Here is a 17,466-nt window from a genome sequence, read left to right on the forward strand (position 1 = left end):
AAAATACAGACTATCATATAGTGGGTCTCGGATGGGGTCTGATTTCTGTATTTCTAACAAGCTCCCAGGAGAGGTCTATGCTGCTGGTCTGGGATCCACACTTTGGTAGGAGGGTTTTGCACATATCCCTCGGGGTCCTGGCTGTGAAATCTGCAAGCTGTTGGGAACCAGAGCAAAGCCCATCTTACCCGCTCTCCCGCCCTGCCCCGTGCTACTTTCCCTAACATTAAAGCCCAAAATGAGACAAGAGCCCAAATTACAGGAAAACAAGTCTGCCGCACACAGACTTGTTCTCCCGGAGTCCTCGCAAGCCCTCCTCCTGCTGTTGAAGCTGGATGCTCCCGCCACTTGGCTTCCTGTGCGAACAATTGCTTTATGTCTGTGTGCCCCACATCCACTCACCTGCCTCTCTGGCTGTGATGATCTTGTCTTCTCATCCCTCTTCCTTGTTGGATGGCAAATAATGTGAGGGGAGGGGCGGTGGTGTGATCTCCTTACCCAGCATCTAGCTCGACATCCAGCACGTGGCAGGTGTTTAGCAGATGCATGGAAGATGAATGAATGAAGGAAACAGTAAATAAATGCTAATTTCTATTGTGCAGACTGTCCTGGAAACAATTTTTGGTTTTACTTTTAAGGGGTGCCTGTAAAGCATTGTTTGGCTGTGACCATTGGTGGAGCCCCTACTGAGTCCTTGGACATTTTCCTCTTTCAGTTTCTCATTTTTCAGTTTCCAAATCCTCAAGTACAGGGCAACATCTCGTCTTGTTTCCTTGACATCCATTTCTTGTTAGGGAATTCAATGTGCCAATTGCTTGGCTTGACAGAATCCCTATTTCCCCTTCTTCCTGCCTTTGAGCCTTGTCTTTGCTGGTTCAAAAAGATCCCTTAGTTTTATAGAGCTCACAGCTCAGGACTTCTGTTCCTCTAGAAACCTCTTCAGCAGGCCCCTCCACTAACATTCTCCACTGCCATCTTTCTACCTGCCAGGAACTTTCACAACAGCTGAGTCAGCAGGTTAAGTGACAGAACCCAAGCTGGCTGACTTAAGTCAAAAGGGACTTTATTGGAGGTCTTTTGTGTAGCTCATAGAGTAAACTAGACTGCAAGGCCAGGCTTGAAAACAATAGCTCAGGGCTCAGGACACGAAGCAGGCCTCCCTCAGTAGGAGCACCTGGCCACCTCACCTAGCATATGTGAGAATGGGGGAGCTCTGGCTGTGTCCTTGGTTCACAGTACTCTGCTCAGGAGTCCATCAGAGAGGGAGTCCTGTGGCCTTCTCAGACCCTGGGCCAGCCCTAGGCTGGGGGAGTCACTTTGATTGACAGTCGCTCCAGGAACACGCAGTGATGTAGAGTTCCCTAAAAGGAAGTACGAAATTGGTTAGAAAAGAGTGTTGCCTAGTGTTTCAAAAACAAAGAAAACAAATGTCCACATAGACCTGCTACAGATTTGAAGGCTAGGAGAGAGGCCTGTGGCAGAGTGTGAGTCAGAGACCCCAAGTCTCCTAATTCCTGGTTTCCAATTTATTTTCATACCTGAAACACTAAGAATCCATTGGGAATGAAAGGAGGTAATGTAAATAGTACCCCTGTTCGCATCTGGATTTGGCTGCCAGGTTACAACTTGTTCCATAGCCCTGGACAAGTCACCTCATCTCTCTTTTCTCAATTGCTTTGTCTACAAAATGACACTTTTAGACTAGATGATGTCCTAGACACCTTTTAGCTGTAAAGTATCCCCCCAGGCTTTCCAGTTTTGCTTAATATGCAAGGAAATGTGCACTTAGCATTGTATAAGGTAGCATGGCTTTATAAGACACATGTTATCAGGTATATAGTGCTTCCAAAGCAGTTTAGAGGGCAAGTTGATGCTGTTTCACAGATAAGAATATAGTTCACACATAAAGCATTTACTGTATGGTGACTGTTGCTCTAAGCACTTTAACATGTTCATTCTTTTAACCTTCATGATAATTCTGTGAATTATATGCTCTTATTACCTCCATTTTACTGACAGGAAACTGTGGTGCAAAAAGGCTAAGTATGCTGGGCGCGGTGGCTCACGCCTATAATCCCAGCACTTTGGGAGGCCGAGGCACGTGGATCACGAGGTCAAGAGATTGAGACCATCCTGGTCAACATGGTGAAACCCCGTCTCTACTAAAAATACAAAAATTAGCTGGGCATGGTGGTGCGTGCCTGTAATCCCAGCTACTCAGGAGGCTGAGGCAGGAGAATTGCCTGAACCCAGGAGGCGGAGGTTGCAGTGAGCCGAGATCGCACCATTGCACTCCAGCCTGGGTAACAAGAGTGAAACTCCGTCTCAAAAAAAAAAAAAAAAAAAAAAAAAAAAAAGGCTAAGTAACTTGCTCAAGGCCACAGAGACTGTAAGTACAAGAACTGGTTCAGCCCCTATGGTCAGTACCCTTAACTAGCACACACAGTGTAGCTTCTCTGACTCAAAGCAGCCAATTAAAAAACAGACCCCACACACAGAAATGCTATTGTTTAGAAAGGCTGTGTAGTTTGCTTCCCTCTCCAACAAGCTTGCCTAAATTATCTGGAAATATCTATACATATGTAGCAGTTTCTGCAGTTACCCAACCCTTCGCTGGACTTTCCCCACCTAAACATAACCGCCACCTCATTTGCCTTTGAAGGTGAAACTTTGGTATGAGGTCAAGGGGATCTATTTCAAAAGAAGTCTAAAAAAACTTTTTTTCAAAAAATAAAGTAGAAAGATACATGTGTGACCCACCACTTTTATTTGTGATCAGAGTCTATTTTATTTGTACTTATAATGACCTTAGTGGAATATTTTTCAGTGTGTGAAACCTTGAACTGCTTCACTAACCAGATTAGTCAGGGGAAGAATTTCTCCTTCACTGCTGAGTCCAAATCTCATTACAGTGCTTGGACCCAGTTACTAATTGCTGACATTCTGGACTTGCCAAATGTATTTAAAGAAGGTGACATGTGGGTGGAAACCTATATTTTCATCTTGGAAGATTTGATTGTACTTAATGGCCTTTCCCAGTAGGCCCGGCCCTTGCACTTAAATACAGAGCAAAAATAGCTGTTCACAGCATGACTGTTTCTGAGAGCTGGGAGGACCCTTGAAGACCATCTGGGCCAAGCTTTATCTTGATCCACAGGAAGCTGAAGCCCAGAAGTAAAAAATCACACTGGTGTGGAGGGTGCTTCAGCCAGGAGGGGCTGTGGGCAGGTCACAGGCAGAGTGGGGGCCATACCCAGCTCCCCCTCCTGGGCTCCTCTCTGTGTGTCTCCAGTCTTGGCAAGGCCACGCCACTTACATGACAGCTTTGCCATACCTATGACCCACAGGCTCTGTTCTTTACATAAAACCTTTCTTTAAATCAACCCATGTTTTAAACTTCATTTATTTTGAAAGGTTTCTTTAAATAGAAAATGAACATTTGCCACAAAATAAGGTTGCCCTACAAGGGAGAGAGTATAGGAGGTGGTTGGATTGAGTTCACAGACTGATTCTGCCACATCCTCAGTAGGGCATTGGGCAAGCGAAGGAACTTCTCTGCTGTGCAGTTGCCTCAGCTATAAAATTCACACTAGTGCTGACCCCACAGAATGATGAGGGCATCATTGGCCTGGGCACTTGTTAATTTACTTCCCTATTTTGATTCCCATTGATGCAATTTCTGCAGGAACTACACTGAAAATATTCAAAATGTACTGTCTGGTTTTTCCAAGAAAGGCAGGAGAGTGCCTTTGACTGCCACACCTGCCCTTCCAATGATATCTACAACTGCGTCCCCATGGAAGAAGAAATTGATGGCCACATCAACTCTCAGGAGCACTCAGTGGGAGAAAATAAGCTTTTCTGTACCCACACACATTGTTTAAGAGCTTATGTTTTCATTTAATACCTAGCAGTTTGAGGGCCGCTAATGACCATAGTTTCCTTTCTTAACCATGCTTGTTAGTGGCCCCAAATCTATGCAGAAAGAATTTATGAAGAAAGAACTTAAGACTTCACGGAAAATTTGCTGAAGGGTACCAAGATAGAAATGATTTGGGGAAAATTTTTCTATATACTTCAACAAGGTAGAATAATGGAGTCAATAAACCCGTCATATCAACATTAAGAACATTGATGACCTCTAGTTATAGCACTGAGTACATCCTATTCAGTAATTTGATCTGTCTGTCATTTGTAAGCTTATCTTGTGGATATTATATATAGTACAAAGTGCTTCTTCTTTCCTTTCTCTTCCTCCACCCAAATTTTCAATAATTTTAAACATTTTTTTGATTTAGAACTGTTGAATTCCACCTCCCACAGTGATTGTAGAGATGGGATAACTGTAATGTGTGAGATGGCAAATGCAATGCACATTTGCATAACTGTTGCATAACAAGTCACCCCAACACTTAGCAACTTAAAACAACAACCACTTATTTATGCCATGATTCTGTGGGACAGCAACTTGGGCTTGGCTCAGCTGGGTGGTTCTTTTGGTCTCTTCTGGGCACCCTTTGCATCTGTGGGCAGCTAGCTGCAGGTCACTAGGGAAGATCTGCTTCTGGGGATTGGTTGCTTGTCTGGTAGAAAGCCTTGGCTTCCTCCATGGGCCTCATCACTCCGTCAAGCTAGCCTAGGCTTGTTTACATGGCAGAGGAAAGGGTTGGGGTGGGGGAAGAAAGAGTGAGTATGTAAGAACACTGTGATGTAAGGCCTTACATCACGAAGAACTGGCGCAGTGTCATTTCCACCATACCCTGTTGGCCAGAGCAAGCCAAGGCCGATGCAGATTCAAGGCATGGGAACTAGACTTCACCTCTTGATGGGAAGAGGAGCTTCCAAGTCAGTGCAAAGAGCATGGGAACAAGCAGGCCATTTATTGGGGCCACTGATGCAACAAATCTCCTCCGCTGCTGAAGAGATGTTTCTGGAGCTCTGTCCTTAACTCCCAGAACTGCCAGTTTGTGTCTTGCCTCTTTAAGCAGCCTGGATGCTGGAGTCCCCAGGAAGCCAGTTACTTTCATTCCCCTGATGCCCTTCCATCGTACTGTCTCCCGGCTCGCTCTTTCTCACTTCCTCTTCACAGGTATTTCCAGTGAAGTCCCACTCTCCTCAAACCTCAGAGGATCTCTGGAAGGCCATACAGAATCTGAGACAGGAACCAAGGCACAGGGATGGGATGGAGACTCATAATTTACTATTAACATTTCAGTTCTCATTCGGATTTTTTAACAATGCATCTATCACCTTAAGTTAATAGTAACGAAATTATATTGCACTCTTCTGAGTGCAGGCATTGTGCTAAATACTTGACCAGCATTATTCCATTCAGTCCCATCAAATAGACAATAATCTGAATTCCCCTTGTTTCATGGAGATATAAAGAGGGTAAGGCTCACACCTGTTATCCCAGCACTTTGGGAGGCCAAGGCAGGCAGATCACAAGGTCAAGAAATTGAGACCATCCTGGCCATGGTGAAACCCCATCTCTACTAAAAACACAAAAATTAGCCGGGCGTGGTGGCACATGCCTGTGGTCCCAGCTACTCGGGAGGCTGAGGCAGAAGAATTGCTTGAACCCAGGTAGAGGTTGCAGTGAGCCGAGATTGTGCCAGCTTGCACTCCAGCCCAGCGACAGACTAAGACTCCATCTCAAAAAAAAAAAAAAGGGTAATCACATGCCCAAGATCATGTAGATAAACATTAGCAGAGCTGAGATTTGAACCGAGGCTGTCTGCCTCAAACGTTCATTGTCCTCACCGGTGCACTCTTGCCTCTTCTTCACAGAAGATAGCTTGAAAGGGTTATCTACAGTTGCTGTCTCCACTTATTGTCTATTCACTTATTACATCAGCACAAGCTGGCCTCTACCCTGATTAATCCATGAACTGGGTTCTCTCCAGGGTCAAAAATGACCTTGTCATTAAGTTGATTACACATTTCTTAGTCTGTCTTTTGCTTGACTGCTGGGAGCTATTAGACTCTTTTGGCCACATCTTCCTCTTGGAACATGCTGCAGCTTTGGATTCTCTGCAATCACACCTTCTGGATCATCCACTTCTGTCTTCATCACCTTTGCAAACTCTCCTCCTCCTATGATCTCTCCTAGGCCTGCTTAACCTTTCAGTCTACATCCCCTGGGCAATTGAATTCATTCCCATGGTTTCACTGGTAATAAATGGCCGATGGTTTCCAAACCTTTATCTCCATCTTGAGCGTCCTACTGCATCTTCCATTGGCAATCAGGCTCCTCCACTTAGCTATCCCATGGAGAAGTCAGAAAGCCCAGGATGAATTGGACATCATAACTCTGCCCACCACCATCAAAACCTCCCCCTTCTTCCTTCATGTTTCACAATTCAGAAAAACTCCGTCCAGTAAAATAAACCAGAAATCTGACAGTTACCTTTTTTGGAGGTGGGCCAGGTAGAGTGGGGCTAATAGTCAGATGCACACACCACCTGCAGGGGGCAGCCTCCCCCCAGCCGCAGTGCAGGCTACTGCTGGCCCAGATGGAACCCCATGTTGCCAGACCTTTGGCCTTACACAGTCAGCATTGCTATGTGAAATGCCCTGATTTTCAAAATTTGGCAACTAATTCAACCAAATATTTAAAAAGCATTGCGTAGGCCAAATCGTCTGCTGACCAGGTGGAGTATGCAGGTCGCCAGGTCGCAGCTCTATCTGCCCACTCTCCTGGATCAGCACACTCTCCCCGACAGCTGCAAGGGCCATTTCTGGCTAATGCCCACATCTCTTTCTCCAGTCTGACCTCCCTCTGCAGCTCCAGATCCTCAAATCCAGCTGCTCCTATTCAACAGGCACCTTATGTTCAACATGTCATTCCAACACTAACAGCCCAGTGTAACCATATCCTTCTGCTCTTTTAGAAAAGCTAGGAATCTGGATTCACATGTGAAATCACCAATTTTTAAAACTCACATTTAAAAAACAATTTCAGATAAAGAAATACTTTTTCCTGGCTCAGACTTAAAAATGAAGGCCCCCAAGCTGCCACCCCTGACTTAATGCAAGCTGACTAGCCACTAGGCACTGTGCTGATTGCTCCCTAGACATGTGCAGTCTGTCTTAGCCAAGCCCCTGCGGTGTGTGTGTGTTGGGGGTGTTCCTATCCACATTCCTCTGTTTCAGGTGAGGAGGCAGGCTCAGCAAAGTACAGCAACTCACTAGGAAGTAGCACCACTAGTCAGTGGAGCTTGCTTCTGAGGCTTAGGTATTTTTGCCCAACATTTATTTTCCCTTAAATCTGATAGTGCAGTCTTGCTTTTTCTCTATCATTCACTTGAAGTGCCATTTCCATTCTCAACCTCTACTCCCTTCCATCAGAAGTGATTTATAACTGAAGCATACAACCACCCAAATTCTTGTGCAATATTTGCATATACTAAAACTGCTAATAAGAGAAACTTTTGGTCTTCTTACTGTCTCCTGGCTCGCTCTTTCTCCTTTTCTTTTCACAGGCATTTCCAGCATGTCCCGCTCTCCTCAAACCTCAGAGCACCTCTGAAGGCCACCCACATGAATTTGTGTTTTAGTCCATTCTCGTACTGCTATCAAGAAATATCTGAGATTGAGTAATTTATAAAGAAAAGAGGTTTAATTGGCTCACGATTCTGCAGGCTGTACAGGAAGCATAGTGGCTTCTGCTTCTGGGGAAGCCTCAGGAAACTTTCAATCATGGCAGAATGCGAAGGAAAGCAGACACGTCCTACATGGCCAGAATACTAACGAGAGAGAGGGAAAGGTGCCACACACTTAAACAACAAGATCTCATGAGAACTCACTCACTATCACCAAGACAATACTAAGGGGATGGCACTAAACCATTCATGAGAAATCCACCCTCATGATCCATTCACCTCCCTCCAGACCCCACCTCCAGCATTCGGGATTACAGTTTGAAATGAGATTTGTTGGGGACACAGATCCAAACCATATCCACTTGTAGGGGCAGAAAGATCCCATCTTTACTTGAATTACTACCCTACCTTTTCATCCCAGGCTGTAGGAGCAGAGCCTGCCAACCAGCACTTGTCTTGGAGATCACTGCATCTAGAATAATCCCGCCCTAGAGGTCTAGGTGGACACACGGGCAAGTAGGGACCTGGTGGCCCACTAATTTCCCTACTGAAATAAAAAGCCAGATACAAGACTTCTGCATCTGCAAAGGTGGAATAGATGTGCTTTTCCCGACTTTTCCCACTAAATACAACTAAAAGCCCTGGACACTATGTATAAAACCAACGTAAGAGAATGCTAAAAGGTGGAGATAAAAAGCAAACCCACTGGGGACCTCAGGACCTGGGGAAAAACATGGTGGTGAATTCCCTGGGTTTTTTGTTTTGCCGCATACATCTGTGACTCTAGAGAAAAACAGGTAAAACAAAAGGTTTAAATAAGATCCAGAGTATGATGACATAATACAAAAATGACTAAGTTTCAATAGAAAATCACTTATCTTACCAAGAACCAGAATGACCTAACACTGTATTAGAGAAGACAATAGATGCCAACAGAAAAACAAACAGATTTTTAAAGCAGCCACAATAAAAGTGCTCCAACAGGCAATTATAAACATGCCTGAAACAAATGAAAAAGAAAAAGTTTCAGCAAAGGAATTGAAATTCTTAGAAATACAGGATATAAAGAAGAACCTAATGGAAATCTTAGAGTTTAAAAATACAATAACTGAGCTGGTTGCAGTGGCTCATGTCTGTAATCCCAGCACTCCGGAAGGCCGAGGCAGGTGGATCACCTGAGGTCAGGAGTTTGAGACCAGCCTGACCAATATGGAGAAACCCCATCTCTACTAAAATACAAAATTAGTTGGGTGTGGTGGCACATGCCTGTAATTCCAGGTACTCAGGAGGTTGAGGCAGGACAATTGCTGGAACCCAGGAGAAGGAGGTTCCAGTGAACCAAGATCATGCCATTGCACTGCAGCCTGGGCAACGAGAGCAAAACTCCATCTCAAAAAAAGAAAAATATGGTAAGTAAAATAAAAAGCTCAATCAGTGGGCTCAAAGGTGAAATAGAGGGGACAGTTCAATAAGCTGGAATATAGGACAATAGAAATGACTCATCTGAATAACAGAGAGGCTTTAAAAAACTCCAAAAATAACCCCAAAATGAACAGAGCCCTCAGGGGCCTATGGAACTATAAGAAAAACTCTAATATTCATGTCGTCAGAGTCCCAAAAGGAGAAGAGAAGAGGGTGAGGCTGAAAAAGTACTCAAATAAGTAATGGCTGAAAATGTCTCAAATATGATAGGGGATTTTAAAAAACTATAAATAAAAAAGCTGAATGAATTCCAAATAAGATATATCCAAAGAAACCCATACCAAGAAACATCATAGTCAAACTTCTGAAAACTAAAGTCAAAGAAAAAAATCTTGACATCAGGGAAAGAAAGAGAAATTACATGTTACCTATAAGGAAAAAAATTTGAATGACAATGGATATCTTATCAGATAGCATTAAGGCCAGAAAGTAGTGGGATGATATTTTTCAAGTACTGAAAGATAAGAATTTTTAATCCAGGATTCTTTATCTAGTGAAATATCCTTCAGGAATGAAGGAGAATCAAGATGTTCTCAGATAAAGCAAAACTAAGAAAATTTTTGCCAGCAGACCCATCCTCAAAGAATGGCTAAAGGAATTTATCTAAACCAAAAAGAAATGATAAAAGAAGAAACCTTGTACTATTAGGAAGAAAGAACACAGTGAACAAAGCTATGAGCAAATAAAATAGACTTTATTCTCCTCTTTTCTAAATTATATTTGATTGTTGAAGCAAAAATTTTAACACTATCTGATGTGATTCTCAGAGTATATAGAGAAAATAGTTAAGGCAATTGGAGTATAAATGGTGCAGAGTAAAGGGACATAAGATTATGTTGCATTAGAACTAGTAAAATGACAATAGTAAGCTGTGATATATAAAATGCAGTACATAGAGCAACCACTAAAAAGTCTATACAAAGAGATACACTCAGGCTGGGCATGGAGGCTCACGCCTGTAATCCAAGCACTTTGGAGGCTAAGGCGGGCAGATCACCTGAGGTTGGGAGTTCAAGACCAGCCTGATCAACATGGTGAAACCCTGTCTTTAAAAAGAAAAAGAAAAAGAAAAAAAAAAAAAAAACAGAGATACACACAAGCACAGTATAAATAAATAAAACTGGAATTTTAAAATGTCTCTGGCCAGGCGTCGTGGCTCATGCCTATAATTTCAGCACTTTGGTATGCCAAGACAGGAGGATCAGATGAGCCTAGGAGTTTGAGACCAGCCAGGGCAGCATAGGAAAACTTTATTGTTACCATGAAAAAAAATAGTTGGGCACAGTGGTACACATCTGTAGTACGAGCTACTAAGGAGGTTGAGGTGGGAGGATGACTTAACCTAAGAAGTTGAGGCTGCACTGAAGTGTTGTCACACCACTGCACTCCGGGGTGGGCAACAGAGTGAGACCCTGTCTCAAAAACAAAACAAAACAGGCCAGGCACTGTGGCTCACACCCATAATCTCAGCACTTTGGGAGGCCACGGTTGGTGGATCACCTGAGGTCAGGAGTTTTAGACCAGCCTGACCAATATGGTAAAACCCCTCTCTACTAAAAATACAAAAATTAGCCAGATATGGTGGCATGAGCTTGTAATCCTAGCTACTTGGGAGGCTGAGACAGGAGAATTGTTTGAACCTGGGAGGTAAAAGTTGCAGTGAGCCAAGATGGTACCATTGCACTCCAGCCTGGGCAACAGAGTGAGACTCCATCTCAAAACAAAACAAAACAAGAAACTGTTCCTGTGCAAGTAACCCACAAGAATAAACGAACAAGAAGACAGAAAAAAAAAAATGGAGAGAACAGAAATAAAAATAAAATGGCAGACTTAAACCATAACAATATGATAATTACATTAAATATAAATGGTCTAAATATACAAACTAAAAGACATTGGCAGAATGGATTTTTAAAAATGATACAAATATATGTTGTCTACAAGAAACTCACTTCAAATATAATGATGGTCTATGTAGAAAATCCCAAGTAAGCTACAAACAAAACCAAACACCAAAATCCCAAGCCCTCCTAGATTAGAGGATAGATGCTAACAGAAACAAAACAAAACAACAACAACAACAAAAACCCCTATATCTATAAGGGAGTGCCACAAGATTACAGGATAAGAGATCAACATACAAAAATCAATTGTATCTCTATATGCTATAAATGTGGAAACTGAAATTAAATATACCTAACATTTGTAATTACTTTTTTAAAAATAGGTATAAATTTGACAAAATGTGTATATAATTTGTATGCTGAAAACTATACAACATTTATGAATGGAATCAAAGAACAACTAGATAAATGGACATATATACTCATGTTCATGGATTGGAAGACTCAATAGTAAAAATGTCACTTCTTGAAAAATCTACATGTTTAATGCAATTTCTATCATAAACCAGGCAAGATTTTTAATGAATATAAACAAGATTATCCTAAAATTTATATTGAAAGGTGAAGGAACTAGAATAGTTAAAAGAATCTTGTAGACTGAGTATGGTAGCTCACACCTGTAATCCCAATGCATTAGGAGGTCGCAGTGGGAAGATTGGTTAAGACCAGGAGTTCAAGACCAGTCTGGACAGCAGAGATTTCTTCTCTACCAAAAAAAATAAAATAATAAAATAAAAAAGGCTTGTAAAAGAAGAATAAAGTCAGAGGAACCAGCCTATTCAATTTCCATTTCAAGATTTATTAGAGAACCTCAGTAATCAAGACTAAACTATGTGATATTGGTGGAGGAATAGACACAGATCCAGGAAACAAAATGGAGAACCCAGAAATACACCTGTACAAGCAGGCCAGCTGAATTTTACAAATGTGCAAAAGCAATTCAATGGAGGAAAGGCAGCCTTTTCAACAAACTGTGCTGGAGCAATGGGACATGTAGAGACAAATGAACATTGATTTACATCTAGCACTCCACAAAGAAAGTAACTCCAAATAGGTTATAGACTTGAGCAAAAAATGTAAACTATATAACTTTTAGAGAAAAACACAGGAGAAAATCTCTTGAGGTTGGACTAAGTGAAGAGTTCTTAGACTTGACACTAAATGCATAATCCATAAAATGAAAAATTGATAAATTGTATCTGATCAAAATGAAAACTTTTGCTCTGCAAAAGACCTTGTTAAAAGAGAAGCTACAGACTGGAAGAAAGTATTTGCAAATCACATATCTAGTATCTAGTATACTACAGTCTAGAATATGCCAAGAACTCTCAAAACTCAACAGTAAAAAAAAAAGAAGCAAACAATTAGAAAATAGCCAAAAGGCTGCAGTGAGTGGAGTGCACCACTGCACTCCAGCCTGGGTGACAGAATAAAACCTTGTAGGGAAAAAGAAAGGAGGGAAGGAAGGAAGGAAGGAAGGAAGGAAGGAAGGAAGGAAGGAAGGAAGGAAGGAAGGAAGGAAGGAAGGAGGGAAGGAAGGAAGAACAGGAGGGAGGGAGGGAGAAAAAAAGGAAGGACATAGCCTAAAGGATGGGTACCATGGCTCATGCATGTAATCCCAGCACTTTGGAAGGCAGATGGGGGTGGATCACTTGAGGGCAGGATTTTAAGACCAGCCTGGCCAACATGGTAAAACCCCATCTCTACTAAAAAAAAATAATAATAAAATAAAAAACATTAGCTGGGCATGGTGACAGGTGCCTGTAGTCCCAGCTACTCAGGAGGCTGAGGCATGAGAATTGCTTGAGCCTGGGAGGTGCAGGTTGCAGTGAGCTGAGATGGCGCCACTGCACTTCAGCTTGGGTTACAGAGTGAGACACAGTCTCAAAAAAAAAAAAAAAAAAAGGCCAAGAAAATAGCCAAAAGACAAGAAGAGACATTTCACATTTTACTGAATGAATGGGATATATAGATGGCAAATAAGCACATGAAACAACATTAGCCATTAGACAAAAGCAAACTAAAAACCACAGTGAAGTATCATCACTACACACTTAACAGAAAGACTAAAAATTTTTAAATGGTGACAACACTACATGCTGACATGAATGCTGAGAGACTGGATCTCTCCTACATGGCTGGTGGGAATGTAAAATGTTACAGTCACTCTGGAAAACATTTCTGCATTCTCTTTAAAAACTTGCAATTTCCATGCAGCTCAGCAATTGCATTCCCGGGCCCTTGTCTCAGAGAAACGAAGACTTAGGTTCACACAAAACCTGTACATGGAGGTTTAAAGCAGCTTTATTCTTAATCATCAAAAACTGGAAAAAACGCAGATATCCTTCAGCAGATGACTTGTTAGACATACTGTGGTATTTCCATACTGTGGACTACTATACCCAACTATAGAATTATGCAAAATGAAAAAGTGAATCCTAAGAAGTTATGTACTTTATGATTCTATTCACAAAATGGCCTTGAAATGACAAAATTTTAGAAATGGAGAACAAATTAGTGGTTGCCAGGGGTTGTGGGGGAGTGAGGATGAGAAGTGGATGTGGCTATAAAAGGGTGCCACGAGGGACCTTTATGGGATGGAGATGTTCTGTACCTTGACTGTATCAATGTCAGCATCCTGTTGTGATATTTACTGTGGTTTATGAGAAGTTGCCACTGAAGGAAATTGAGTAAAGGGCACATAGCATCTCTCTGTGTTATTTGTGACAACTGCATGCGAATCCACAATTATCTCAGAATAAGTTTAATTAAAATAAAAAGCCAGATATGGAACAATACAATCTATCTCTTAACTCCCAAATTCCTAGTCGGCTCGCCACACACCACATTCTCAGTTGTGTCCATAACCAAGTTTGGTGGAGCTCTTCCAATTTGAAAGTGTCATTTCTATTGAGATCCCTCTGACAACTCCAGTGAAGTCTGTCCTCAATTTTTTTTTTTGAGATAGAGTCTCACTTTGTCACCCAGGCTGGAGCGCAATCACTGCAACCTCCACCTCCTGGGTTCAAGCGATTCTCCTGCCTCAGCCTCCTGAGTAGCTGGTATTACAGGTGCATACCACCATGCCCAGCTAATTTTTGTATTTTTAGTAGCAACGGGGTTTCACCATGTTGATCAGGCTGGTCTCAAACTCCTGATATCAGGTGACCTACCCACCTGGCCTCCCAAAGTGCTGGGATTACAGGTGTGAGCCCCGGTGCCGGCCTCTTCTCAAAACTTTCAAGCTGTGGGCCAGGCACATGGGGTCAAGAGATCTGCTTTTGATCATGAGGTCAAGAGATCCACTCTTTTTGTACTAAAAATACAAAAATTAGCTGGGCATGGTGGTGTGCTCCTGTAGTCCCAGCTACTTGGGAGGCTGAGGCAGGAGAATCTCTTGAACCCGGGAGGCAGAGGTAGCAGTGAGCCAAGATTATGCCATTAAACTCCAGCCTGGCGACAGAGCAAGACTCTGTCTAAAAACAAAACAAAACAAAACAAACTTTCAAGCTGTGTATTTTAAATCATGAAATGTTAAAACGTAAATATCTTAACATAATATTAAATGTTAATGAAAATGTTAAAAGCTGGAAACATTTGAAATTATGGCTTTGATAAAAGGGTCCGTCAGACTCCCAACCACCCTTCCTTTCAAAATTTTAACCCACAGAAATCCAGTGCACTTAGTGTGCCCAGCTTTGAGTGAAGTTCTCAAGCTTCCTGCCCTTGAGACTGCCGCCCCTAAACCTCTCTTGCATGGATTCTGTAGAGCTGCCCCCATCAGAAGTCACTTGGCCACTCCTCTGTTCCAGGCCTGGTGGCCTGCTGGAGGCCAGAGAGTGGGTGAGTCATGCTCAGCAGCAACTACAACCCAAGCCGCTGCTCAAAGGCTGTTGTTTTATTTCTCAGGTTAGACCGCAGGCTCTACAACAACCTGGGCCTCCTTGGACACACACAGTGTGACCTCAAGACACCAATCTCTGGAAGACAGCAGTTCTCAACGCTGCAATGGTGTAAAATTTTTTGTGAAGGAAGGAAGGACAGGAAGACTCATTGAGGTCAGTGTGAGTCAGGGGCACTCCTCTGGGACATAGATAGATCACTCTATCTATGTAGGTGGGGAGACTGAGGCTGAAAGAGCAAGTGGAGGAGCTGATGTTGAACCTGGGTGGTCTGGAGTCTCAGTCCAGTGGCTGTACCCTCCATGGCCATGTTGCCAATTATACTGGACAGAGCTCAGACTGTGCCCCAGCCTGTGTAGATATACCAGAGGTTTTATTTGGGGGGTCCAGCTGCGGGGCACAGGAGGGTTGCTGGGAACTGCCAGGAAGGGACAAGGCATTTGTAGGCTCTCACCATCTGCTTCTACCCCACCCGAGATCGAAAACACCCCCCAGCATTTCTTTTTTTTCTCTTTTGAGGTGCAGTCTCACTGTCGCCCAGGCTGGAGTGCAATGGTGTGGTCTTGGCTCACTGCAACCTGTGCCTCCCAGGTTCAAGCAATTCTCCTGCCTCAGCCTCCCGAGTAGCTAGCTGGGACTACAGATGCATGCCACCATGCCCGGTTAATCCCCCCTCCAGCATTTTGTGTGTCTGACTGCAGGTGGTGTGAGTGTATCTGTGTATGACTGTATGTGTATGATGTGAGTGTGTCTGTGTATATGTGTGGGCCAGGTGGGTTGTCTGCAGATGTCTGTGCACATCTGTGTCTCTGTGGGTTGTCTGTGCCTATGTCTCTGTCTACCTAACTTTCTGTGTGAATCTAAGTGAGTTTGTGTGTCTGTGGATGTCAGGTGTCTGTCTTTGTGCCGCTTGGGTTTGTCGGGTGCTGTGTGTGTGCATGCATGTGTGGTCTGTCTGTGTCTGTAAGCATGTGGTATCTCTGGGATGTGTGTCTATGTGTCCCTGCGTGCAGTGTAGTGACTTTGGGAGGGTGCATGTGTGTGGTGTGTGTTCGGCCCTGTGAGTGTGGTCTGTGTACATGTGGTGCCTGTGGGTCTGTGTGCTCGCGTGTGCCGGTGGGTGTGGTGTGTCCTCCTGCGCTGAGGTTCCCAGGAACCCATCTCAGTACAGACCCCCCTGACAGTCCCTGGGCGGCCACCCCGGGGCGCGGCTGTCCATGAGGCGGGGCGGAAAGGAGCGCATGGCTGGGTCGGCGGGCGGCGCCCCTGCTCCTCCCCGTGGGCCGGGCACACGTGGGCCCCGGGCGCCGCCTCCCCGCGCCACCCGCCGCCCGCCGGGTCCCGTGCGTCCCCACCCACCTCGGGCCGCCCCCGCCGGCGAGCCGGCCCAGGGATAAAGTGGCGGCGCAGACGCCGCACCCTGTCGCCGCGAATCCGGCTGCGCTCAGCTCGTCCCGGCCCGCAAACGAGGATCCGCGGCACTCGGGGAACGCGACTGCGGCGCTCGTGGCCCGGGTAACTGCCTCCCTGCCCCCGCCCCAGTCAGCCAGTGCCGCCGTCAGGGGTGGGGAGCAGCATCGGGATCCCTGACACGCCCGGCGTGGGCTCTCGCGCCCCCTGTGTGCGTATGTTTGCGCGGTGTGTGTGCGCGCGTGTCCGTGTGTGCGCGCGCGTGTGTGTGCGCGCGCCCTCCCTGCTCCCTCGCAGCAGCCCCCAAACCAACTTGTCCCCATCAACTCCATATTTCCAGTCCCCACTGTCCCTGGTGCAGACACCGGCTGAACTGCCCGCCCCCACCGCCTCCCCGCCGGTTTTCCCAGCAGCATTTCCGATGACAGCTGCGGGGCTACACGTCCTGTGCTGTCAGAGACGCGCAGGAAGCAAAGTTTGAGAGAAGCCTTGGAGGCGACTTTGCCTTGGGGACTCGCATTTGTGCGTCTGCGAGCTGCCTCCTTGTGCGCGGAGCTAGTTTCCCAGTTTCCCGGGCCCCTCCCTTCTCTGAGCCCCTCCAGCGATTTGTTTAGGAAAAGTGATGACATGAACTAGTAGTGGAGAATCGCAGCGCCGCTCCCTGTCCTGGAGAGGGAGGGGAGCACCAGAGAGCCTGCAGGTGGGAGCTGGAAGCAGGCTCCCGGCTCAGCGCCCCAGCCTGAAAGGCAAGGGCCTGGGTGCGGGAAGAGGGCTCGGGAGCTGCCTGCATGCTGCCTTGGGGCCGCCCAGATGAGGGAACAGCCCGGTTTGCCTCTTTCTGATTCTCCAGGCTGTCGTGTTTGTGGAATGCAAACGCCAGCACATGATGGAAACAGGTTTGTCATGTATCCTTGGAATTTCAGATGGGAGGAATAATCTGAGTATCATCCACCTCATTATTGTGCCCACTTGAAACTGTTCCTTGGAGATTTTAAGATCGATGGGTCTTGCAGCTGGGTCTTTGTACCCATAGAGCTGACTATAATTTCCACTTGATTACAGCTAAAATAGTCTTTAAGATGAAGTTTCCTGAAATGATTTAAAATAAACACAGATGGGAAAGGGGGAAAGCTGTAATGAGGCCCTTAAAAAATAAAGTGAGCA

General features: G+C 44.7%; 2 protein-coding genes across 8 annotated transcripts in view; one reads left to right on the forward strand and one right to left on the reverse strand.

Annotated features, from left to right (window-relative positions):
• Positions 1–304: 304 nt before the first annotated feature.
• LOC108588353 (uncharacterized) lies at positions 305–17,042 on the reverse strand. The gene is made up of 2 exons (XM_035274760.3): positions 16,252–17,042; positions 305–1,361 (listed from the first exon to the last, which is right to left on the reverse strand). The coding sequence occupies exons 1-2, from the start codon at positions 16,929–16,931 to the stop codon at positions 1,313–1,315; spliced, it is 729 nt and encodes a 242-aa protein (XP_035130651.2). The 5' UTR covers positions 16,932–17,042; the 3' UTR covers positions 305–1,312.
• Positions 16,315–17,466, forward strand: part of MGLL (monoglyceride lipase) — a 134,252-nt gene continuing 133,100 nt past the window's right edge. For 2 of the 7 annotated variants that reach the window (XM_035274754.3, XM_078351813.1), the window contains exon 1: positions 16,315–16,407. Coding sequence is in view for 4 of the 7 variants with exons in the window: in XM_078351812.1 (XP_078207938.1) it covers positions 17,186–17,198 (13 nt within the window). In the remaining 3 variants the exon portion in view is untranslated. The other 5 variants (XM_035274759.3, XM_035274758.2, XM_078351812.1 and 2 more) reach the window with 4 other exon arrangements.

The sequence above is a fragment of the Callithrix jacchus genome, chromosome 15, assembly GCF_049354715.1.
Source record: "Callithrix jacchus isolate 240 chromosome 15, calJac240_pri, whole genome shotgun sequence".
In the NCBI taxonomy this organism is placed as follows: domain Eukaryota; kingdom Metazoa; phylum Chordata; class Mammalia; order Primates; family Cebidae; genus Callithrix; species Callithrix jacchus.

What these genes read in the sequence shown, in the direction of transcription:
- LOC108588353 (XM_035274760.3), bottom strand. Translation starts at nt 16,931, where the DNA reads ATGTCATCACTTTTCCTAAACAAATCGCTGGAGGGGCTCAGAGAAGGG. An exon ending in GCCGGCGGGGGCGGCCCGAG is followed by an intron (nt 1,362 to 16,251) that starts GTGGGTGGGGAC and finishes ACTTCCTTTTAG; the next exon opens with GGAACTCTACATCACTGCGT.